Source organism: Capricornis sumatraensis, chromosome 1, assembly GCF_032405125.1.
Source record: "Capricornis sumatraensis isolate serow.1 chromosome 1, serow.2, whole genome shotgun sequence".
NCBI classification, from domain to species: Eukaryota; Metazoa; Chordata; class Mammalia; order Artiodactyla; family Bovidae; genus Capricornis; species Capricornis sumatraensis.
This window is the reverse complement of record NC_091069.1, coordinates 222,395,997-222,423,039: the sequence shown is the minus strand read 5'-3', so window position 1 is coordinate 222,423,039 and position 27,043 is coordinate 222,395,997. Positions and strand designations below refer to the sequence as shown.

Sequence of the window (27,043 nt, the reverse complement as noted above, 5' to 3'; positions counted from 1 at the left end):
TATCATGGGGTACAAAACTCTGTGCTTTGGACTGACTTGCATTCTTTTTGCTTTTTATATTTATACGCCAATGCCAGAAAACATTGAAGAACCATGGAAAATAAGGATCACGGATGCTGCTATAAAAACTACTTCACTTATGGTAATTTTTTTTTCCAGGGAATTGGGATTCCTTGTTAAAAGCACATATAAAGATTCTTGTAATTAGTATTTTGAAAATGACATTTTTTAGGATAAATCATTCAAATATTATTAATCTGTTTAATTTAATAAATCATTATAAACTCTATTGAATCTGTATAAAACATGGGATATAAAATTTTTCTGGTAAAATAAATACAAAATATACTGTGCCAAGAATAAAAGAAGTAATAATATTATTTAAATGGAGAATTGAAGGGATTTTAAAGCAATTTATATTTTATATTTCTGAGAAAACTAATCATGTATTTTCTTAAACTTACTCATGTATACGGATTATGTTTTTATTTTTTGATGTACATTTAGTACCTGTATTGTTTTAGTGTCTCGATCAGTCATTTTTAAAGTTTTTAGTTTCAGAACTCTATACATTTTAAATATTGAGACTAAATTAACTTTTAAAATGTGGGTTATAGTTATTAGTATTTGCATTAGAAACTGACCTCATTAGATAACAATTCCCTGGCAGTCCAGTGGTTAAGGTTCCACACTTCCATTGCAGGGGGCCTATGTACAATTCCTGGCAGCAGAACTTAGATCCTGCATGCCCCACAGTGTGGAAAAAAAAAAAAAAAGAGAGAGAGAGAGAGAGAGAAAGAAATCAATGCACTTAGTAATGATAATGATGTTAATATAACAAACCTATTAGAAGTTAAATAATAGTGATATTGTTTTCCATTTTTGCAAATCTCATTTGTCTCACTTTATGGAAGAGAGCTGGAGTCACCATCTGCTTTTGCATTTAACCTGTTGCAATATTACATGTCATGTAGCTTCTAGAAAATTCTACTACATGCTCTTGAGGAAATTGGACTTTTAGAAAAAGCAGGAAGTATCATAGTATTATGTGCATTTCCTGAATATTTCTCAGAGATCCACAAGGATTCTAAGACCATACTTTGAAAACCACTGCTTTTGTCTATCTTCAATACTAAATTGCTACATTTTAGATTTTTCTGTGACAATACTAGAATTTGAACTAAGATCTACCTCACTGAAAGTATCAGGCTCTCCTATCAAAGCATGCTGCTAATGGAGGGCTTATAAATGATGTGAACAATAGGAGGTTTAAGGGACAATGCATCAACAGACAATAAGTCATCAGAGAAGAGAGAGCAGTGCATGGTACAAGGGAAGTGGTTGTCTAGTGTGCTACCCAGAGGAGGTGACAGATCTGCCAAACTAGATCCCAAGGTATCTCCTGCCTAAAGTTAAAAGTGTGCCGAATGACCTGTTGCCCTCAGTGTTCCCCTTTATTGTGAATGCTTCACCTTTTCATTCATTGGATTAGAGAGAAAAATGAGCAAGTGCCAGCCCTACAGAGAAACTGCCATGTTATTGTCTGAAGAACTTCTATAGCTTTAAACTTCAGAGTAATTAATGCTAATTTACTGCCCTGCCTTATCAGTGTTAGTACATTCTGAAACCATGAAACTGTAGAATTCAACTTCCAGTTTATCAAATGCAAAACAGAATTAAAATATTGCACATGTAAAATAGAAATAGCTTTTGTATTTGCTTATATATATATGCAAATTATTTTAGCAATCAATCAGTTTCTAATTGCTCAAGTGATAATCACTTTGTTATTGTCATAAGTAAATTATATAATGTGCAACAATTCTTGATAAAATGATGTGGAAAAACAAGACTACAGAGTTAGACATTCATATTATTGGCTGTATATCATGAGAAACCCTGGGCTGGAAGAAGCACAAGCTGGAATCAAGATTTCCAGGAGAAATATCAATAACCTCAGATATGCAGATGACACCACCCTTATGGCAGAAAGTGAAGAGGAACTAAAAAGCCTCTTGATGAAAGTCAAAGAGGAGAGTGAAAACGTTGGCTTAAAGCTCAACATTCAGAAAACGAGCATCATGGCATCTGGTCCCATTACTTCACGGGAAATAGATGGGGAAGCAGTGGAAACAGTGTCAGATTTTATTTTTTTGGACTCCAAAATCACTGTAGATGTTGATTGCAGCCATGAAATTAAAAGACGCTTACTCCTTGGAAGGAAAGTTATGATCAACCTAGATAGCATATTCAAAAGCAGAGACATTACTTTGCCAACAAATGTCCGTTTAGTCAAGGCTATGGTTTTTCCTGTGGTCATGTATGGATGTGAGAGTTGGACTGTGAAGAAAGCTGAGCACCGAAAAATTGATACTTTTGAAATGTGGTGCTGGAGGAGACTCTTGAGAGTTCCTTGGACTGCAAGGAGATCCAACCAGTCCATTCTGAAGGAGATCAGCCCTGGGTGTTCTTTGGTAGGAATGATGCTAAAGCTGAAACTCCAGTGCTTTGGCCACCTCATGTGAAGAACTGACTCATTGGAAAAGACTCTGATGCTGAGAGGGATTGGGGGCAGGAGGAGAAGGGGACGACAGAGGATGAGATTGCTGGATGGCATCACTGACTCAATGGACGTGAGTCTGAGTGAACTCTGGGAGTTGGTGATGGACCGGGAGGCCTGGCGTGCGGCAATTCATGGGGTCGCAAAGAGTCGAACATGACTAAGCAACTGAACTGAACTGAACTGACTGAAAGTAGAAGAAAGATCGTGAACTTAAAATCCAGATCTTAAAAGAGTTTACTTCATTTTTCTGTGGCTCAAGTTCTGCAACTGCAAAGTGAGAAATCTGTAAACAAATTGCAGCATTACTATGAGAGTAGGAGGGCATGTTTTCCAAGACAGCATGTGGTGATGTCTAAAATGGTAGCTGGTGTTTGTTCAGTAGAAATCTAGTAAGCATCTTCTCCCATCATCAGAAGAATCAGAAATGAGGGGCCAAAACCCTAAAAAAGTTAATTTTTAAAATTACTTCTTATTAGAGTATAGTTGCTTTACGATATTGTGTTAGTTTCTACTGTACAGAAAAATTAATCCATTTACATATATATATCCCCTCCTTTTTGGACTTCCTTCCCATTCAGGTCACCACAGTGCATTAAGTAGAGTTCATTTTAAAGTGATATATCTGCTAGATTGAAATTATCTTCACTATGATTATCTTCAACCAGCAATGATAATATTTGAGTGTTTTTCACATATATTGATAATGAAAATCAACTAAAATTTATTGGGCACTTATGATGTATCCTGTCCTGCTTTAATTTCCTTAAAACTATGATTTAACACTTACAACTGCACTTTAAAGAAGTCACTATAGTTATCCTCATTTTACTATGAGGAAAATGAGGCACAGGGAATAAGAAAACCAAAGACACATAGGTAATAATTTTTAGAATTGAGAATCAAACCAGACAGTTTATATTCAGACTCTACTTTTCTTCAACATTATGCCAAATTTTAAATTTTATTTTAACTTTGCATAAAAGTCAGCCTATTGGTTATATAGTCCTATGTAGTTTAATATAGGTAGAGATTCATGTAACCAGTACCAAAATCAAACATGAAAATATAACCCCCCAAATCACCTCATGCTTTCCTTCTTAGTAAACACTTCCACACCCTAAACATCTGGTAACTGCTGATCATTGTATGCTTGTACACTTTATGTTTTTTAAATATCATAAATGGGTTCATGTTTGTGTGTGTGTATGTGTGTGTCTGTGTGTGTGTGTGTTCAGTCACTTCAGCTGTTTCTGATGCTTTGAGACCCTATGAACTGTAGCCTGCTAGTCTCCTCTGTCCATGGGATTCTCCAGGCAAGAACACTGGAGTGGGTTGCCATGCCCCCTCCATGGGATTTTCTCCTCCCAGGGATCCTCTCTGTGTCTCCTGTGTCTCCCACATTGCAGGTGAGTTCTTTACCCATGAGCCACCTGGGAAGCCCAGATGGGTTCATACTGCATGGGAATTATGAGTCCAGCTTAATGGATTTCACTAGACATGATACATTTGAGAAACTTCCATGTGGTTCAGTGGTTAAAAATTCACCTGCCAATGCAGGAGACACAGGTTTGATCCCTGGTCCGAGAAGATTCCACATGCATTGCATAGGCCATTCTCTTCAACAAGAGAAGCCACTGCAATGAGAAGTCCCTACACTGCAACTATAGTAGCCCATACTAAAGAAAGCCTACACAGCAACAAAAACCCAGCACAGCCAACAATAAAATAAATAAAAAAGAAAGATATATTCTAGAGTAATATATGCATTGAGAGTATCACAAATTCAATCCTTTCTAAAGCTGTGTAGTATTCCATTATGTGGTTGTATCATGAAAGTGAAAGTGAAAGACACTCAGTCATGTCCAACTCTTCGCCACCCCATGCACTATACAATCCATGGAATTCTCCAGGCCAGAATACTGGAGTGGGTAGCCTTTCCCTTCTCCATGGTCTTCCCAACCCACAGATTGAACCCAGGTCTCCTGCATTGCAGGCAGATTCTTTAGCAGTTGAGCCAAGAGGGAAGCTAGATCTATCATGGTTTATCCTAAATAAACAGTTGAAAGATATTTGGGTTGTTCCAACTTTGGAGTGGATATGAATAAAGCTGCTAAAGCACTCATATACAGGATTTTGAATGAACAAAAATTCTAATTTCTACCAGGTAAATACCTAGAATTAGTTGTTTTGAGTCATATTATAAATGTATATTTAACATACAGCAAACTGCCTATTGGTTTTTTAAAGAGCCAGTAAAATTTGGCATTCAGACCAGCAAAACGTGAAAGTTTTAGTTGTTCTGTGTCCTTTCTACACTTAATATTTCCAATTTTTTTAAGAGCAATTTTAATTATTGTTTCAAAATATTCGATTGTGGTACACATTTGCATTTCCTTTATGATTACAAGTATTGAGTATTGTTTCATTATTTATATCTTATCCCATGTTTTTGTGGTGACATGCATGTTTAATTTTTCCTCCACTTTGAAAGATTGGTTCTTTGTTTTGCAATTTTTACCTATAGAGAGTTCTTCCTATTGGGGATACAAGTCATTTGTTGTTGTTGTTCAGTGCTAAGTTGTGTCAGACTTTTTGCAAACCCATCGACTACAGCACGCCAGGCTTTCTTCACTCTCTTCCAGAGTTTGCTCAGATTCTCGCCTGTTCAGTTAGTGGTGCTATCCCATGGGAGGACCCTGGTAGGCTACAGTCCATGGGGTCGCAAAGAGTTGGACACGACTGAGCGACTTCACTTCATTTCACTTCAACCATCTTATGCTCTGTGGCCCTCTTCTCTTTTTGCTTTCAGTCTTTCCCAGAGCCATGGTCTTTTCCAATGAGTTGGTTCTTTGCATCAGGTAGCCAATGTATTAGAGCTTCAGCTTCAGCATCAGTCCTTCCAATGATTTTTATTTCCTTTAGGATTGACTGGTTTTATCTCCTTGCAGTCCATGGAACTCTAAAGAGTCTTCTCCAGCACCACAATTTGAAGGCATCACTTCTTTGGTGCTCAGCCTTCTCTATGGTCCAAATCTTACATCTATACATTACAAATGGAGGAACTATAACTTTGACTATAGCTATGTCACTTTGTTTGCAAAGTGATATCTTTGTTTTTTAATATGCTGTCTAGGTTTGTCATAGCTTTCCTTCCAAGAAGCAAGCAATTTTTATGGCTACAGTCACCTCTGCAATGATTTTGGAGGCCAAAAATATAAAATCTGTCACTGTTTCTACTTTTTCCCCATCCATTTGCCATGAAGTAATGGGGCATGATGACATGATCTTAGTTTTTGAATGCTGAACTTTAAGTCAACTTTTTCACTCTTCTTTTTCACCCTTATCAAGAGGCTCTTTAGTTCCTCTTCACTTTCTGCCATTAGAGTGGTATCTGCATATCTGTGGTTGCCGACATTTCTTGGCAATCTTGATACCAGATTGTAATTCATTCAGCCCAACATTTCACATGATATACTCTGCATATAACTTAAATAAACAGGGTGACAACATGCAGCTTTATCATACACTTTTCTCAATTTTGAACCTGTCACTTGTTCAGTGTAAGGTTCTAACTGTTGTTTCTTGATTCAAATACCTATTTCTCAGGAGACAGGTAAGGTGATCTGGTATTCCCTTCTCTTTAAGAATTTTCGAGTTTGTTGTGATCTACACAGTCAAAGGCTTTTGAGTAGTCAATGAAGTAGAAGCAGATATTTTTCTGGAATTCTCTTGCTTTCTCTATGGTGCAGTGAGTGTTGGCAGTTTGACCTCTGGTGCCTCTGCTTATCTAAATCCAACTTGTTCATCTAGAAGTTCTAGATTCACATACTAATGAAGCCTAGCTTGAAGGATTTTGAGCATTACTTTGCTAGCATGTGAAATGAGAGCAATTGTATGGTAATATGTACATTCTTTGGCACTGCCCTTTGGGATTGGAATGAAAACTGATATTTTCGAGTCCAGTGGCCACAGCTGAGTTTTCCAAATTTGCTGGCATATTGAGTTCAGCACTTTCACAGCATCATCTTTTAGGATTTTAAATAGCTCAGCTGGAATTCCATAACTCCACTAGTCTTGATTGTAGTAATGCTTCCTAAGGCCCACTTGACTTCAGACTCCAGGATGTCAGGGTCTAGGTGAGTGACCATACTATCATGGTGATCTGGGTCATTAAGACCTTTTTTGTATAGTTTTCCTGTGTATTCTTTTAGCAGATACTTAGTTTGTAAATATTTTCTCCTAGTCTGGGGCTTTTCTTCTTGTTGTCTTAAGTTACACAGCAAAACTTTTACATGTCATTGAAGTCCAATTTAGCTTTACAAGAAAAAAAGCTTTTCTTCTGTAACATTGTATCTAAGAACTTTTTACTTAATCTAAGATGACTGATTTTCTCTTATCATGCCTTCTGAGAGGTTTGCAGTTTTTCATTTTACGTTTAGGTATTGGATTCATTAGGCTTTCCAGATGGCTCAGTGGTAAAAAGTCTGTCTGCCAATGCAGGAGATGCCAGAGACACAGATTCCGTCCCTGGGTCAGGAAGATCCCCTGAAGAAGGAAATGGCAACCCATTCTTGTCTGGAAAATTCCATGGATATCGGTGCCTGGCAGGCTACAGTCCATGGCATTGTAAAGAGTTGGACACTGAGCACACACTGCATTGGATCCATTATGAGTTAATCTCCATATAATGTGTCAGGAATTGGTCAAAGTACATTCTTTTTGCATATGGATGTCCAGTTGTTCCATAATCATTTGTTGAAACACTTACTACCTTTCTTCATTGAATTGCCTTGTATCCTTGTCAAAAGTAAATTGGACATAGTTATATTATTTTTTTCCATTTTATTAAAAATATTTATTCATTTTACCCTGTCAGTTGCGGCATGCATAATTTTCATCATGTCATACAGGATCTTTTCTTGTGGTGCACGGACTCTAGTTGTGGCACACAGGGTTAGTTGCTCCAAGGCAAGTGGGATCTTAGTTCCCAGACCAGGGATAGAACCTGTGTCCCCTGCACTGGAAGGCAGATTCTTAGCCACTGGACCCCCAGGGAAGGCCCTGTGTTGGTTTATTTCTGAACTGACTCCTTTCTCTTCCCTTGATCTGTGAGTCCAGCTTTTCACCAATACTACACTGTTTTGACTACATTAGCTTCTCAGTAGTCTTGGAACCAGGTTATAGGAGTCCACCAACCTTTCTTAATCACCAAAATTGCTTTGATCACTATAATTAATCACCATTAATCATAATTTTTAGTAGTGACTAAAAATTCTGATAAACTTTTTGTCTGAAATTGGTTGACTCTGTAAACCAATTCAGAAAGAGCTGTCAGTTAAACAATATTGTCTCTGATCAGTTTATAAATATTTCTTAATTTAATTAGGTCTTTGATTTCTTCCATCAATGTCTTTCCATCAGTTTTCTTCCATCAATATTCAGCAGATAAAGACTCTATATGTATATTGTTATATAACTAAGAAATTTAATTTTGGTGCTGTTATAATTGATAATTTAAAAAAATTTTGATTTCCTTTTGTTTATTGCTACATTTGAAATGATGTTTTATGTATATATTCACTTGTATATTTTGTTCCAACTGAAGATGCTTATTTGCTTTTTAAGCTTTTTTTTTTAATCCTGTAATATTTGCTTAGATAATTATGTTGACTGAAAACAGAGAGAAACTGTTATCCTTTTCTTTCCAGCTTTTTCTCTGCCTTAGTGCCCTGACTGTGACTTCCCAGAATTGTGTTGAGTAGAGAGCAGACATACTTGCCTTAGGAGGAAGCATTCAGTCTTTCACTATTAAATTCTTTTTTTTGTAGATACCCTTTATCAGATTAAAGAAGTTTCTTTTTATTATAAGTTTGCATAGATTTTTTTAAAAATCAAGAATAGGTGATAAGTTAAGCCAAATTGTTTTTTGGCATCTGTTATTATAATTATATATTAGGATGAGCATATATAATTTTTCTTTTTGTATTAGTATCATAAGTTACATTGATTTACAAATAGTGTACTAATCTTGCATTTCTGGGGCAGAACTCAATTGACAATAATGGATTGTCATTTTTTGTTGAAAAGGAATGTTATTTAATATTTTGTTAAGGATTTTTGCTTCTATGTGTGTACATGCTCAACAGTTCAGTCTGATTCTTTCCAACCACAAGGACTGCAGCCTGCCAGGCTCTTCTGCTCATGGAATTTTCCAGACAAGTTACTGGAGTGGGTTGACATTTCCTTCTCCAGGGAATCTTTTGACCCAGAAATCAAATCGGCCTCTTCTGTTTGTCAGGCGGATTCTAAACTGAGCCACCTGGGAAGTGTGCATGTGTGTTTTTATTTGAAATCAAAGTAGTATTTTAGAGCTATTTAGAAATGTTAGTATGCCAAAATTTCTGCTTCAAGGCTGTACTATGTGGACCAGCAGAGTATTTATCTTTCATTATTCCTTAAGTAAATATCGTTTTTTAAGTTTGGTCAACTTATTTCTATCAGAGAACCTTTTCTTTCTTTTTTTTTTTCAATTTAATTTTGTTTTTTCAATTAATTTATTTTAATTGGAGGCTAACAATTTTAAAATATTGTGGTGGTTTTTGCCATACATCAACATGAATCAGCCACAGGCATACAAGCGTCTCCTCATCCTGAAACCCCCTTCCACCTCCCTCTCCGCCACAACCTTCTGGGTTGTCCCAGGGCACCAGCTTTGAGTGCCCTGCTTTATGCATCGAACTTGCATTTTACATATGGTAATATACATATTTCAGTGCTATTCTTTCAAATCATCTCACCATCTCCTTCCACATAGTCCAAAAGTCTGTTTTTTACATCTATGTCTCTTTTGTTTTCTTGCATATAGGGTTGTCATTACCATCTTTCTAAATTCTATATATATGTGTTAATATACTGCATAGTGTTTTTCTTTCTGACTTACTTCACTCTGTATAATAGGCTCTGGTTTCATCCACCTCATTAGAACTGACTCAAATTTTTTTTTTTAATTTAAATAGCTGAATAATATTCCATTGTGTATATGTACCAAAACTTCCTTATCCATTAGTCAATGGACATCTAGGTTGCTTCCATATCCTAGCTATTGTGAACAGTGCTACAATGAACATTGGGATACATGTGTCTCTTTCAATTCTGGTTTCTTTGTGTGTATGCCCAGCAGTGGGATTGCTGGATCGTGTGGCAGTTCTATATCCAGTTTTTTAAGGAATCTCCATTTTTCTCCACAGTGGCTATACTAGTTTGCATTCCCACCAACAGTGTAAGAGGGTTCCCTTTTCTCCACACCCTCTACAGCATTTGTTATTTGGAGACTTTTTGATGGTGGTCTTTCTGACTGGCATGAGATAGTACTTCATTTTGGTTTTGATTTGCGTTTATCTGATAACGAGTGATGTTGAACACCTTTTCATGTGTTTGTTAGCCATTTGTATATCTTCTCTGGAGACATGTCTGTTTAGTTCTTTAGCCCACTTTTTGATTGGGTTGTTTAATTTTCTGGTATTGAGCTGCATAAGCTGCTTGTATATTTTTGAAATTAATTCTTTGTCAGTTGCTTCATTTGCTATTATTTTCTCCCACTCTGAAGGCTGACTTTTCACCTTGTTTTCTTCAATGTGAAAAAGCTTTTAAGTTTAATTACGTCTCATTTGTTTCTTTTTGCTTTTATTCCATTACTCTGGGAGGTGGATCATAGAGGATCATGCTGTGATTTATGTCAGAGTGTTCTACCTATGTTTTCCTGTAGGAGTTTTATAGTTTACAAATTGTGAAATTATTTTTTCTAGTTCTGTGAAAAATACCATTGGTAGCTTGTTAAGGATTGCACTGAATCTTTAGATTGTTTTGGGCAGTATACTCATTTTCATGATATTGATTCTTACAATCCACAAAAATAGTGTATTTATCCATCTGCATGTATCATCTTTGATTTCTTTCATCAGTGTTTTATAGCTTTCTATATATAAATCTTTTGTTTCTTTAGGTAAATTTATTCCTAATATTTTATTCTCATTGCAATGGTGAATGGGATTGTTCCCTTAATTTCTCTGTTTTCTCATTATTAGTTTATAGGAATGCAAAGGATTTCTGTGTTTTAATTTTATATCCTGTAACTTTACTATATTCACTGATTAGCTCTAATAATTTTCTGGTGATATCGTCAGGGTTTTCTATGTATAGGATCATGTCATCTACAGAGTTTTACTTCTTCTTTTCCAATCTGGATTCCCTTTATTTCTTTTTCTTGTCTAATTGTTCAATCTTTTATTTTTTTCCCCTCCATTTCTTATAGGCTCTTTTGTAAAAACATAATTTAGCAATTAATTTTATGTAAAGGAGTACAGTGGAAGTGAAAAATAGATTTAAGGGACTAGATCTGATAGAGTGCCTGATGAACTATGGACGGAGGTTTGTGACATTGTACAGGAGACAGGGATCAAGACCAGCCCCATGGAAAAGAAATATAAAAAAGCAAAATGGCTGTCTGGGGAAGCCTTACAAATAGCTGTGAAAAAAGAGAAGTGAAAAACAAAGGAGAAAAGGAAAGATATAAGCATCTGAATGCAGAGTTCCAAAGAATAGCAAGAAGAGGTAAGAAAGCCTTCCTCACGATCAATGCGAAGAAATAGAGGAAAACAACAGATTGGGAAAGACTAGTGATCTCTTCAAGAAACTTAGAGATACCAAGGGAAAATTTCATGCAAAGATGGGCACAATAAAGAAAAGAAATGTTATGGACCTTACAGAAGCAGAAGATATTAAGAAGAGGTGGCAAGAATACACAGAAGAACTGTACAAAAAAGATCTTTATGACCAAGATAATCACAATGGTGTGATCACTCACCTAGAGCCAGACATCCTGGAATGTGAAGTCAAGTGGGCTTTAGGAAGCATCACTATGAGCAAAGCTAGTGGAAGTGATGGAATTCCAGTTGAGCTATTTCAAATCCTGAAAGATGATGCTGTGAAAGTGCTGCACTCAATACGCCAGCAAATTTGGGAAACTCAGCAGAGGCCACAGGACTGGAAAAGGTCAGTTTTCATTCCAATCCTAAAGAAAGGCAATGCCAAAGAATGCTCAAACTACTGCACAATTGCACTCATCTCACACACTAGTAAAATAATGCTCAAAATTCTCCAAGCCAGGTTTCAGCAATACGTGGACCATGAACTTGCAGATGTTCAAGATGGTTTTAGAAAAGGCAGAGGAACCAAAGATCAAATTGCCAACATCTGCTGGATCATGGAAAAAGCAAGAGAGTTCCATAAAATATCTATTTCTGCTTTATTGACTATGCCAAAGCCTTTGACCATGTGGATCACAATAAACTGTGGAAAATTCTGAAAGAGATGGGAATACCAGACCACCTGACCTGCCTCTTGAGAAACCTATATGCAGGTCAGGAAGCAACAGTTAGAACTGGACATGGAACAACAGACTGGTTCCAAATAGGAAAAGGAGTTTGTCAAGGCTGTATATTGTCACCCTGATTATTTAACTTATATGCAGAGTACATCATGAGAAACCCTGGGCTGGAGGAAGCACAAGCAGGAATCAAGATTGCCAGGAGAAATATCAATAACCTCAGATACACAGATGACACCACCCTTATTTTAGAAAGTGAAGAGGAACTAAAAAGCCTCTTGATGAAGTGAAAGAGGAGAGTGAAAAAGTTGGCTTAAAGCTCAACATTCAGAAAATGAAGATCATGGCATCTGGTCCCATCACTTCATCGGAAATAGATGGGGAAACGGTGGAAACAGTGTCAGACTTTATTCTTTTGGGCTCCAAAATCACTGCAGATGGTGACTGCAGCCATGAAATTAAGAGATGCTTACTCCTTGGAAGCAAAGTTATGACCAACTTAGATAGCATATCGAAAAGCAGAGACATTACTTTGCCAACAAAGGTCCAGCTAGTCAAGGCTATGGTTTTTCCAGTAGTTATGTATGGATGTGAGAGTTGGACTGTGAAGAAAGCTGAGCGCTGAAGAACTGATGCTTTTGAACTGTGGTGTTAGAGAAGACTCTTGAGAGTCCCTTGGACTGCAAAGAAATCCAACTAGTCCATTCTAAAGGAGATCAGTCCTGGGTGTTCTTTGAAAAGAATGATGCTGAAGCTGAACTCCAGTACTTTGGCCACCTCATGCAAAGAGTTGACTTGTTGGAAAAGACTCTGATGCTGGGAGGGATTGGGGGCAGGAGGAGAAGGGGACAACAGAGGATGAGATGGCTGGATGGCATAACTGACTCGATGGATGTGAGTCTGAGTGAACTCCAGGAGTTGGTGATGGACAGGAAGGCCTGGCATGCTGCAATTCATGGGGTCGCAAAGAGTCAGACATGACTGAGCAACTGAACTGATTGACTAAAAGGAGTACAATTGCTCTCATCTCACACTCTAGTAAAGTAGTGCTTAAAATTCTCCAAGCCAGGCTTCAGCAATACATGAAATGTGAACTTCCAGGTGTTCAAGCTGGTTTTAGAAAAGGCAGAAGAACCAGCGATCAAATTGCCAATATCTATGGATCATCGAAAAAGCAAGAGAGTTCCAGAGAAACTTCTACTTTATTGACTATGCCTAAGCCTTTGACTGTGTGGATCACAATAAACTGTTGAAAATTCTGAAAGAGATGGGAATACTAGACCACCTGACCTGCTTCTTGAGAAGTCTGTATACAGGTCAGGAAGCAACAGTTTGAACTGGACATGGAACAACAGACTGGTCCCAAATAGGAAAAGGAGTATGTCAAGGCTGTATATTGTCACCCTGCATATTTAACCTCTATGCAGAGTACATCATGAGAAATGCTGAGCTGGAGGAAGCACAAGCTGGAATCAAGATTGCCAGGAGAAATATCAGTAATTTCAGATATGCATATGACACCACCCATATGGCAGAAAGTGAAGCAGAACTAAAAAGCCTCTTGATGAAAGTGAAATAGGAGAGTGAAAATGTTGGCTTACAGCTCAACATTCAGAAAAGTAAGATCATAGCATCTGGTTCCATGACTTCATGGCAAATAGATGGGCAAACAGTGGAAAACAATGTCAGACTTTATTTCTATACGTTTGCAAATCACTGCAGATGGTGACTGCAGCCATGAAATTAAGAGATGCTTACTCCTTGGAAGCAAAGTTATGACCAACTTAGATAGCATATTGAAAAGCAGAGACATTACTTTGTCAACAAAGGTCCATCTAGTCAAGGCTATTGTTTTTCCAGTGTTCAGGTATGGATGTGAGAGTTGGAAATAACGAAAGCTGAGCACAGAATAATTGGTGCTTCTGAACTCTGGTTTGGAGAAGACTCTTGAGAGTTTCTTGGACTGCAAGGAGATCCAACCAGTCCAACCTAAATGAAATCAGTTCTGAATATACATTGGAAGGACTGATGCTGAAGCTGAAACTCCAGTACTTTGGCTACCTGATGAAAAGAATTGACTCATTTGAAAAGACCCTGATGCTGGGAAAGATTGAGGGCAGGAGGAGAAGGGGACAACAGAGTATGAGATGGTTGGATGGCATCTGCAACTCAATGGACATGGGTTTGGGTGAACTCTGGGTGTTGCTGATGGACAGAGAGGCCTGGTGTTTTCCGGTTCATGTGGTTGCAAAGAGTCAGACACGACTGAGCGACTGAACTGAATTCAAAGAGGAGTACCAGTAGCATATATCACAGTGGTCTAGAAAAATGTATTTACATCTTGTCAATTACTAGGCATCTAACTTGGGTCAGAAACTGGAACTTTCTAGGTCTCAGTATACTCATCAATAAAGCAGACAGCTTATGTCATTTTTTTAATACCTCATAAAATTTTAGCAATCTCAGATAGCAGTAATAATAAATGCCGTGTAATGTTCTTTCCCCCCACAATTCTTTTTTGTGACTATTCAGTGGAAGATACTACAAAGATATTAGAAGCCTACCAAAAACAGTAAAGAGAGCTTTATTCCAATGGCATAGAATTTACAAATAATGTTTTTTTTTTTCCTCCAAGTCTTTCTTAAAAACAGGAATCTGTTTGCAGTTTAAAAAATGGACATAGCTTTATTAATAAAGTGATAAGTATATACTTTCTGAAATTTTATATAAATTAAATTACGAGTTAAATGAAAGTATTTTGAATACCCATACAAAGAAGTTGAAAACCTTTTCTCAGATAATTTTTCAGATAAAATTTATAATTAAGAAATAAGTAGACCAATATAAGATAAGTAAATTGATCAGATTACTCATTTAAAAAACTCTATATATGTGGATTTATTTAGAAGCAACTATAGCATATGTGTTAGGATGTACATTGAGACCCCTACAGTGTTATTATATTTAATTAATTTTTTAATATTAAAATATTTTGTTCGGGATATAGCCAATTAACAATGCTGTGATAGTTCCAGTTGAACAATGAAGGGACTCAGTCATACATATACATGTATCCATTCTCCCCCAAACACCCCTCCCATCTAGCCTGGCACATAATATTGAGCAGAGTTTAATGTGCTATAAAAGAGGTTTTTGTTGGTTATCCATTTTAAATATAGCAGTATAGCATGACCTTCCCTAAATCCTTGACTTTCCCTTCCCTTGGGCAGATATGAGTTTGTTTTTTGTCTGTGAATCTCTTTCTGCTTTGTAAGTAAGTTCATGTGTATCATTTCTTTTTAGATTCCACATATAAGGGATGTCATATAATATTTCTCTTTCTCTCTCTGACTGACTTCGCTCAGTATGACACTCTCTAGGTCCATTCATGTTGCTTCAAATGGCCTTATTTCATTCTTTTTAATGACGGAGTTATATTCTATTGTACATATGCACCACATCTTCTTTATCCCTCCCCTGTCAATGGACATTTAGGTTGTTTTCATGTCTTGGCTATTGTAAACAGTGCTGCAATTAATACTGAGGTGCATGGATCTTTTCAGGCCATATTCTTTCCTGGATATATGCCCAGGAGTGGGATTGTAGGGTCATATGGTAGCTCTACTTTTAGTTTTTTAAGGAACTTCCATATTGTTCCAATAGTGGCTGTACATATTTACATTCCCACTGACAGTGCAGGAGGGTACCCTTCCCTTCACATCCTCTCCAGCATTTGTTGTTTGTGGATTTTCTGATGAAAGTCATTTTGACTGATGTGAGGTGATATCTCATTGTAGTTTTGATTTGCATTTCTCTAATAGCTAGTGATGTTGAATATCTTTTCATGTGCCTGTTGGCTATCTGTGTGTCCTCTTTAGAGAAATGTCTATTCAAGTCTTCTGTCCACGTTTTGAGTGGGTTGTTTTGATGCTATTAATTGTCATAAGCTGTTTGTAAATTCTGAAGACTAACCCCTTATCAGTCACATCATTTGGAAATATTTTCTCCCAATCTGTGGGTCATCTTTTTTTGTTTATTGTTTCATTTGCTGTGTAAAAGCTTTTGAGCAGGTACCATTTGTTTATTTTTGCTTTTATTTTTATTATTCTGGGAGATGGATTGAAAAGATGTTGCTGTGATTTATGTCAGATAGTGTTGTGCCTCTGTTTTCCTCTAAGATTTTTATAGTGTCTGGTCTAATATTTAGGTCTTTAATCCATTTTGAGCTTATTTTTTGTGTATGAAGTTAGTGTGTTTGTCGCTCAGTCATGTCCGACTCTTTGCGACCCCATGGACTGTGGCCCACCAGGCTCCACCTCTGTCCATGGGATTTTCCAGGCAAGAAGACTGGAGTAGATTGCCATTCCCTTCTCCAGTTTGAAGTTAAAGAATGATCTAGATCTAATTTCATTTCTTTACATGTGGCTGTCCAGTTTTCCCGGCACCATTTATTGAGAGACTGTCTTTCCTACATTGTGTAGTCTTGCCTCCTTTGTCATAGATTAATTGACTATAGGTTCATGAGTTTATTTCTGGGGTTTTTATCCTGTTCCATTGATCTATATTTCTATTTTTGTGTCAATACAACATGCTATTTGATGACTGTTGCTCTGTAGTATTAGTTAGGGAGCCTGATTCCTCCAGCTCTGTTTTTCTTTTTCATGATTGCTTTGGCTATTCAGGGTCTTTTGTGTCTCCTTACAAATTCTGAGATTTTTTTGTTGTTGTTGTTCTAGTTCTCTGAAAAATGCCAATGTTAATTTGATAGGGATTGCATTGAATCTGTAGTTTGTTTTTAGTAGTATAGTCATTTTGACAATATTGATTTTTTTTCAATCCATAAACATGGTATATCTTTCCATCTGTTTGTGTCTTCTTTAATTTCTTTCATCAGCATCTTATACCTTTCAGAGTACAGGTCCTTCGTGTCTTAAGTAGGCTTATACTTAGGTATTTTATTCTTTTTGATGCAACAGTAAATGGAATTGGTTCTTAAATTTCTCTCTCTGATCTTTTGTTGTTAGTGTATAGAAATGAAATTTCTGTGTATTAATTTTGCAACCTGCAACTTTCTGTGTATTAATTTTGCAACCTGCAACTTTACCAAATTCATTGATGAATTCTAGTAGTTTTACAGTATTATTCATTTTTAATTCTTTCTCTTTGATTACATATTACTAAAAACTGAAATATTTAAAGTTCTAATTTTGTTTGTTTATTTTGACAGGCTATGATATTGGAAAAAATAGGCCTTAAAAGCTTTGAAACATTGTATGCCACATTAATAAAACTGGACTATACACAACCAATTTCAGATGAAAATGTTACAGTGATGGATACAACATTTAGTGATATTCCAGTACGTTTGTACTTGCCAAAGAGGAAGAGAGAAAGCCAGAGACCAGCTGTAATTTATATTCATGGTGGTGCCTTTGTCTTAGGAAGTTACAGTAAGTACTTTTTATATAAGCAAATGTGTGTGAGTATATGTGTTTGTATGTGTTGCACATTATAAGTATTTATATTAAAATAATTTTTATATATTATATTTGGCAGAACTTTTGCTGATATAATTTATGTTTGTAAGTAAGTGTACTTAGCAGAGAGATAAACTGTATCAGTCAAGGTTCATATATATATCTTCACATACTTTTTTGTAAATAAATCATAAAAATATCAGGTGAGATTTTTGCTTTAAAAAGTTATTTTCAAATAAAGTTACACTGACAATATATAATGGGAGATTCAAGTAGTAAATTTAAAGCTTAGGTTTGAAATTACCTAATGACCTGATTTTAGGTTCAGAAAAGCAGAAGTGAATAAGATGATTTAAATGTTGGTTCAGAAGTGATAATATCTGCAACTTGCAAGTAGCAAATACATATTCATATTGTAGACAGTGATGCATCAATATTTATCACGTTGAGGCTTAGACTCCAATGCATATTTTTGAACTTAAAATACACGTGAGTAATCAAGTTCCTCTCCTCAAGTATATTTCTGTCTAATGTTTGAAGATGATTCCAAGAGGTATGATGGAATCGCTAGGACAGTTACAGACTCATACACATTCCCAAACAGACACAAACTCAAACATGCTCAAACACACACACACACACACACACATTCACAAACACACATATATACACAGTTGCTTTTAGACTATTGATATTATTGATTCACCATACAGCACAGAATATGATTGATATTGTATTGAAGGAACTCCAAAATATAAGAAACAAATGAAAAGACTCTTTTCACCAAAGAGACACAGCCTGAGTGATTATACCCAGAATTTTGACTTTGTGATCTGTTAACATTTCAAAATAATCACAAATGCTACAGTAGTTTGGTGAGTGGTCCACTCTTATTTGATAGATACTCGCAATATTAGGATTGGAGAAGGCGATGGCACCCCACTCCAGTACTCTTGCCTGGAAAATCCCATGGATGGAGGAGACTAGTAGGCTGCAGTTCATGGGGTCATGAAGAGCTGGACACGACCGAGCGACTTCAATTTCACTTTTCACTTTCCTGCATTGGAAAAGGAAATGGCATCCCACTCCAGTGTTCTTGCCTGGAAAATCCCAGGGACGGGGGAGCCTGGTGGGCTGCCGTCTATAGGGTCGCACAGAGTTGGACACGACTGAAGTGACATAGCAGCAACAGCAGCACAATATTAGGATAGGTACTATTATCATGCTTTTAGAGGTAAGGTAGCTACAGAATGGTTCAGTAATTTGTTCCAAGTCTTATTAGCAAGTGGAGGAACCAAAACCCAAACCAAGGCCTGTTAGAAGGATCAACAGGCTTAACCCTCATACCACTGGTGAGCAGTCTCATCCTACAAACCTTCAAGGTGGTTTCAAGATGTTGTCTCTTGTGTGTATTTAGTTACTATCCTTCATATCAATGCCACTTTCAAACGCTCAAGCTCTTTCAAGTCTCTCAGCTTATCCTCCCTCATCTATCAAGGATGTCTGTGCAAATTCAGCACCCATCTACTCTTTTAGTTCAGTTCAGTTCAGTCGCTCAGTCGTGTCCAACTCTGCGACCCCATGAATCACAGCACGCCAGGCTGCCCTGTCTGTCACCAACTCCCGGAGTTCACTCAGACTCACATCCATCAAGTCAGTGATGCCATCCAGCCATCTCATCCTCTGTTTTCCCCCCTCTCCTCCTGCCCCCAATCCCTCGCAGCATCAGAGTCTTTTCCAATGAGTCAACTCTTCACATGAGGTGGCCAAAGTACTGGAGATTCAGCTTTAGCATCATTCCTTCCAAAGAAATCCCAGGGTTGATCTCCTTCAGAATGGACTGGTTGGATCTCCTTGCAGTCCAAGGGACTCTCAAGAGTTCTCCAACACCACAGTTCAAAAGCATCAATTCTTCGGCGCTCAGCCTTCTTCACAGTCCAACTCTCACATCCATACATGACTACTGGAAAAACCATAGCCTTGACTAGACGGACCTTAGTCGGCAAAGTAATGTCTCTGCTTTTGAATATACTATCTAGGTTGGTCATAACTTTTCTTCCAAGGAGTAAGTGTGTTTTGATTTCATGGCTGCAGTCACCATCTGCAGTGATTTTGGAGCCCAACAAAATAAAGTCTGACACTGTTTCTACTGTTTCCCCATCTATTTCCCATGAAGCGATGGGACCAGATGCCATGATCTTCGTTTTCTGAATGTTGAGCTTTAAGCCAACTTTTTCACTCTCCTCTTTCACTTTCATCAAGATGCTTTTTAGTTCCTCTTCACTGTCTGCCATAAGGGTGGTGTCATCTGCATATCTGAGGTTATTGATATTTCTCCTGGCAATCTTGATTCCAGCTTGTGTTTCTTCCAGTCCAGCGTTTCTCATGATGTACTCTGCATTGAAGTTAAAAAAGCAGGGTGACAATATACAGCCTTGACGTACTCCTTTTCCTATTTGGAACCAGTCTGTTGTTCCATGTCCAGTTCTAACTGTTGCTTCCTGACCTGCATACAGGTTTCCCAAGAGTTAGGTCAGGTGGTCTGGTATTCCCATCTCTTTCAGAATTTTCCACAGTTTATTGGGATCCACACAGTCAAAGGCTTTGGCATAGTCAATAAAGCAGAAATAGATGTTTTTCTGGAACTCTTGCTTTTTCCATGATCCAGCGGATCTTGGCAACTTGATCTCTGGTTCCTCTGCCTTTTCTAAAACCAGCTTGAACATGAGGGAGTTCTTGGTTCACGTATTGCTGAAGCCTGGCTTGGAGAATTTTGAGCATTACTTTACTAGCATGTGAGATGAGTGCAATTGTGCAGTAGTTTGAGCATTCTTTGGCATTACTTTTCTTTGGAATTGGAATGAAACTGACCTTTTCCAGGCCTGTGGCCACTGCTGAGTTTTCCAAATGTGCTGGCATATTAATTGCAGCACTTTCACAGCATCATCTTTCAGGATTTGAAGTAGCTCAACTGGAATTCCATCACCTCCACTAGCTTTGTTCGTGGTGATACTTTCTAAGGCCCACTTGACTTTACATTCCAAGATGTCTGGCTCTAGGTTAGTGATCACATCATCTACTCTTTACTCCTTGCCAACCATATGTGTCCTCAAAAATTACAGACTGTATTAATTCTTAACTTTACTTCTTTCTACTTATATTGCAGAAAAATGCATTTTTATCTTTTCTAAGATTTAATCTCTTTTTTGTCTGTGGTCATATTTCCTACTATTGTTAAGATTTTAATCAGTATTTTTCTTCTGTCTATAAATGTGTCCTCTCTATTGGCACCTAAACATGTTACAACATCTTCTTCCTTGATCTTCCTTGTTTCCAAATATCTCTCTCTAAGTAGTCACTTATCACTCTGTTATTTTTCTCAGGCTCAGTTTTATACACTGTGGAATCCAATTTCTCCTTTAAGAACTCTTAAATTGCGTAATTTGACAATGATCCCTCCTCTTTGCTTCACTGAAATTTTCTGCTCCTTTGGTTTCTATGAAACCAATTTCTTTTGACTTTTGCCTCTCCCCCTTAACTTCACATACTTCTCCTTCTTTAAAATAAAGCAAACATAAACAAAGGCACAAAATGGGCCTGTTTTTACATTTTATAAGTGTTTGTGTTCTCCAGTAGTCCTTTCATTAGTTTTCGACTCTTCATGCTCTTTTATTTAGACCTTTCCACTTTTCAGCACTACCCCTCACACGTATGCTGTTGATTTCCAAAGCTGTACCTCCAGCTGTAATCACGGTCCTAAGTTTAAGATCAATATATATAGAACTTCAGAGCTTGCCAGTATATTTGGATGAACCACAGATAATTTAAGGTTAGCATGATTAAACAACTTGAATCATATCTACTCCCCATCCCAATAGTCTAGAAAAAAAAAAAACACCCCAAATAACCAACAAAAGTAAAAACAACTTCAAGAAAACAAGCAGAGGAACTGCTCTCAGCTGTTGTTTTATCAGTGTGAGAATTACAATCAATTACTTATTTTTCCTTAGCATCTACATTTAATAACCAATTCTATCCACCTGTCTTCCTAAATAGCTTTTTCTCTCTCTCCACACTTAAAAAATATTATCATTTTTATTTCCTTCTGTTGCTTCTTCTTTTTCTTTTTTTACTAACCATGATTTCCTTGTTTATGTCACCCTTTTTCTAATTTGCTTCTGTTATATGCAAATCTGGTAATACATTTTATAACTAAATTCTTTGGTAAAATCTATCACCTTGTTGACAAAGAAATCTTTAGTGTAGCATCCAAGTACTGGTACCAGTATTCCTATTTTCGAATGTGGTTTCACTTTATAGCCTACTTCTCTCTCAATACTTGTTTCAGTTGTACTTAACTGTTAATTCCCTGAGCCATGTATGTATTCTCATGATTCTTTGAATGTATTTTCTTCTGCAATGACCTTCCCCATTTGATGGCAGCCATCAAATCTTTCATCTCTGGATCCTAACATGCGGCGGCAGGAAAAGTGGAAATGTGAGGATTCCACCAAGTAGTCATATTTCTGTCATGTTTCACAGTGTTGTTGGTTTTCCATTGCCATTTGTTTACAGGGTAGACTTTCATATTGATTTCTTCATTTCAGAGCACACACCTATGGACCTCCTGAATAGATGGACGGCAAACAAAGTTGATGCTGTTGTTGTTGGAGTGGAGTAAGACAGTAATTTTTTTTTTAGTATTATAATTTTTACCCTTGTGACATAGTTTTGATTTCCAAAGAAGGCACCCAAGACTCCCAAAGGACTTGGAACCTAGGGATCTCATATTTATGTTAGTAACTTTAACTAATGTTACATTATCTTATCTTCCTCAAAGGTACCTAGTTCCCCTTCACCCTGTCATTGGACAGACTTCTGAGAGGCACACAGGCTGAACATCTTTGGCAACCCCACTGTGGTACTTCTAGAAATGTCTAGGTGCTTAGCTACCCATTATACATTTGGGATGTTGAGTTTTGTGGAGTTTTTTTTTTTTTTTGAGTTGGTGATAAAAGATTAATTTTATAGACATTCTTTTTTTCACTGAAATGCCATTGATTTACCATATTGTGTTAGTTTCAAGTATACAGCAAAGTGATATAGTTACGCTCATATATATTCTTTTTTAGATTTATTTTCATTATAATTTATTAGAAGATATTGGCTACATAGATACTGTTAATTGGACAAACATCAGATGAAAATGTTGGGACCATCTGAAAATTTAAAATCATTCTCAAAATGAGAGAACTTAAGTGCTAATGATTTTTGCCCAAATTTCCAACAATATATGAGAAAGACTAGCAAATGTCCAGTACTATATGATCTATTCAGGGGTTCTCTGTACTTCATCTTCATAATGAAGTTTTTCCCCCCATTTTCCAATCAGTTAAGTAGTACAGAAACATACTTAGAGACTCCTAGCCCAATGGCGAACAGAGAACATAGTAGCATTTTTGTTAATTGAGAACTTAAGGGTGTTAAATAGAAAATACAAGTGGAACCACTGCTTTTTTACTCACTAATGCTGCTGTAGGGCAACCAGAAGAATTGGATGTTTTCAGAAATACTTCTAATTTATAATAATTAGGATGCTCTCCCTTTCTCTCTATGATTGAACCTAATATACCACTTTATTATTTTAAGATACTTTTAAAATCGTGATGTGTATTGTACTGAGTTTAATAATTCAGTCAGTTACTTCTGATATTTGTTCTTTTTTTTGTACCCTGAAGAACATTTAAAGTAACAATACATTTTTGATACATTATTTTCCTTAATTTATACTACATTTCAGATATTTTAGATATTGTTACAATATGACAAGATTGCAAGGGTCATCAGGTCAGCATTTAAGGGTTGATATTGATATTATTAATTCACCAATTCTTTTGCAAAGTAAAAGTATAGAGTAAGATTACCCAATCTTAGTAAGTAGGTAAGATTAACGAATAGAGTTTTGCTCACTATTAGAAGAAAAAATTAAATATATATATATATATACAGTTGGATACATTAACAGATGCTCTAATAATTTGCCTTAGAATGACATTTACAGCTGTCATGCAAGATCACTTACTATACTTAAAAATTTATTTTGAATTGTGTTTTCAGGTCATATGTAAGCTCATACTCATGTACTCAGCTTATGATACAAATTCTGATAACAGAACACACTATTCTGTAGAATTTTTACCTAGATAAATTTCTAATATGACACCTACAAATCATTTGCCCTCAGATTTGCTCTTTTAAAATCTAGTGTGCACTCCCAGGAATGGTTGTAAAAATGTTAGTCACCAGCTCCATGGAGAATCTGATAAGTGTTGCAGAGCATCTCTCTTTGATTGCACTTTTGCTGAAAAATGTACATACAATTTTATGAGTTGATCCTGATCTCTTTCATCTCCCATAGAACCCAATATCTTATTTATTTATTTTTTCTTTTGATTTTTATTTTTATTAAGGTATAGTTGATGTACTATATTATATAAATTATAAGTACAGTGATTCACAATTTTTGTTTATATTTAAAATGTAATTTTATTATTTTTTAATTTAAATTTTTATTTTTACTTTATTCTACTTTACAATACTGTATTGGTTTTGGCATACATTGACATGAATCCGCCACGGGTGTACATGAGCTCCCAAACATGAACCCCCCTCCCACCTCCCACCCCACATCATCCCTCCCAATATTTTAAAAACATTATACAAGAATCTACATTTTAATTAAAAAACAGAAGTTAGTAGGAAGTCCAGGTATGACTGGTGAAACTAAAGATTCAAAGTAGGGCCAATTTTGTTCTCTGGACCTGCTGATTAAATTGAGAGATACGTGGATATATGCAACTGAAGTTTAAACCTATATGCTTTGTTTCTTTTCTTTTTTTTCTGAAGCCCTAGACTAGCTCCTCAATATCCATTTCCAGCTCCCTATGAGGATGTTGTTTCTGTGGTCAAATTCTTTCTACAGGATAAAATCCTTGCAAAATATGGAGTGGACCCCAATCGAGTTTGTATTTCAGGTGATAGTTCTGGGGGTACACTTGCAGCAGGAGTGACTCAACTGGTAAGCTGTATGTGTTATATGTAATATATATTTATAACACGTATACACACGCTATAACTCTAACACAAAATCACTTTCTTTGTCAGGATATTTTTAATGGTTTTATATTTTAAGCTGTTAAATGGAAAAAAACAGAAAAAACCTTTCTGTCCTTTTACACAATTTTACCATTAGACAATGTGGCTTTAGCAACATTGAGGAAAAGTGACATATAATACTAAATAAGGCTATTAATTAGTAAACAATTTTGAAGGAAACAGAACAATGTCTAGGAACCACTCTTTAATATGACAAGGGATTTTTTTGTTCTCCTTAGGTATTGTAGTTCATGTATTTCAGTGGAATGCTAGCAGACAACATTTGGACCACAAGGCATGCTTGCATGGAAGAATCACTACTGTAATAATGAAAATGGTCTATGTTAAAATCATTGCTCTGTGCAGTTAAATAATAGTTGTCCCCAATAACTATTATAGTTGAAAAATGAATTCAGTACAATAGATAATTTTTACCCCCAAAACTAAATTTTATGGAGCAAAACTAACATAAGAATGATACCTACCAGTAAAATCAGCAGACTCTTCTAACTCCTCTTATGTGACTTTGCTACTAGCCTGAGAAAGTATTGGTTGAGTTTCTCTGTCTCATCTTTGTTTTGGGGGTTGCTGTTGTTTCTTCCACTCTACTTATGACATGAGCCAGTTGATTTAGAAAATAATCTGTATGGAGGACACTGGGAAGGGATCAAGGGCATAAGAGAGATTGTTAGACAAATTTGTTTTTCTTCATTGTCTTTTTGAAACAATGCCCCCACTATACCTTGAGTGTGTAATTTGCAGCTGTTTGGATATCACAGCTTGTGAGGTTCTACTGGGGTTAATTTCAATTAATTCTCATTTTGTATGTCAGTTACTTCTGGGAGGGGTTAACATTAAGAAACACCCTCCAGACACTGAGTCTTTCATGTGGAGTGGCAACTGGTATATTCATTTCTACAGGTGTCACTATTGAGGCTGTTGGTCTGGGGTTAGGCTCCTCACATTACTTGTAAGTTTTCTTCTTTAGAGTGTAGGAGTAAAATCAAAGGAAAGGAAAATATATGGTGGCTCATCTCACCCCATAGTTGAGATATTAGGATGCTTCTTATTTCTGTAAGAAAGAAAAACTTCAAATACAATGCTCCATGTCTTTTATTGCCCTTCAAATTTTCATTAATTACTATGCTTATTTCCCACCACACTACACTGTTTTTTTCCAAAAGACAAGCTGTTTATTGTGCATGTGTGCGCTCAGTCACTTCAGTCATATCTGATTCTTTGTGGCCCCATGGGCTCTAACATACTAGGTACCACTGTCCATGGAAGTTTCCGGCAAGAATACTGGGGTGGGTTGCCATTTCCTTCTCCAGAGCATCTTCCTGACCCAGAGATCAAAACCATGTCTCTTGTGTCTCCTGGATTTGAGGCAAGTTCTTTACCATAGTGCCACTATACTGTTTTTTCCAAAAGACAAGTTGTATGTTAGGAATTTTTTTTTAACTTGATCGAACTCCATTTGAATTTAGTTAATATGTGAGTTTGAGCAATGATATTCTATTATTACATTCATTATTTTTTCTCTACTGTAGGTCAGATTTTTCAGTATAGACTACTTGTCCATAGGAATTACATAATTATTTTTGTTATTTGGTTGTCATATGTGAGTAAACCTGTGTGTGAATCATTATTGATGAAAGTGGGATGACACTTTTTAAAGCACTCAAAGTATAACTATGAGGTACTATATCATTCTTATAATTATTTACATAAGAGCTGAAGTGATTGGAGGAAAGCCTCCTACTCCTATAGTTTGGAAGGCTTGGACTCATTCACATTTTACTGTGTCTTTTTTCAGATACAGAATGATCCAGAATTAAAAAGTAAACTGAAAGCACAAGCTTTAATTTACCCTGGCTTACAGCTAGTTGATGTCTCTGTGCCATCTCACCGAGAATATGAGCATGGTCCAATTCTGCCATGGAAAGTGGCAATCAAACTTGCATGCCTATATTTCACCCAGGATAGAGCACTCCCCCAGGCAATGATGAAAAATCAACACATGCCTCATGGATCAATGCATCTGTTCAAGTTGGTAAACTGGAGCACCTTCCTTCCTGAAGAGTACAAGAAAAACCATGTATATACTGAACCAACTCTTGGAAGACTTAATCCTTCATATTCAATACTTTTGGATACTAGGTTATCACCCTTGGCAGTCAATGATTCCCAGTTGCAAAATCTGCCCTTAACTTACATCCTCACCTGTCAACATGATATTCTAAGAGACGATGGACTTATGTATGTCTCACGACTTCGAAATGCTGGAGTTAAAGTTTTTCATGACCATATGGAGGATGGAATCCATGGAGCTTTATCATTCATGGCCTCACCAATTTACTTAAAACTAGGCATTAGAATAAAAGATAAGTATATTAATTGGCTAGAAGAAAATCTGTAAGTAGTGCATATAACTAACTAGCTAATCAGTGTTATAGTGCAAAG

At 36.5% G+C, this 27,043-nt stretch overlaps 1 protein-coding gene across 1 annotated transcript; it reads left to right on the top strand.

Moving 5' to 3' along the window:
- Positions 1 to 4: 4 nt before the first annotated feature.
- Positions 5 to 26,999, top strand: LOC138091665 (arylacetamide deacetylase-like 2). The gene is made up of 5 exons (XM_068987591.1): positions 5 to 142; positions 17,176 to 17,398; positions 22,033 to 22,102; positions 24,332 to 24,503; positions 26,397 to 26,999. Exons 1-5 carry the CDS (start codon positions 5 to 7, stop codon positions 26,997 to 26,999), a joined length of 1,206 nt encoding a protein of 401 aa, XP_068843692.1.
- Positions 27,000 to 27,043: the final 44 nt, after the last annotated feature.

Excerpts from the sequence above, each read along its gene's own strand:
- LOC138091665 (XM_068987591.1), top strand. The coding sequence starts at position 5 with ATGGGGTACAAAACTCTGTGCTTTGGACTGACTTGCATTCTTTTTGCT. Across the intron at positions 17,399-22,032 it reads CTTTGTCTTAGGAAGTTACA|AGCACACACCTATGGACCTC; the intron begins GTAAGTACTTTT and ends TCTTCATTTCAG. Across the intron at positions 22,103-24,331 it reads GCTGTTGTTGTTGGAGTGGA|CCCTAGACTAGCTCCTCAAT; the intron begins GTAAGACAGTAA and ends TTTTTTCTGAAG.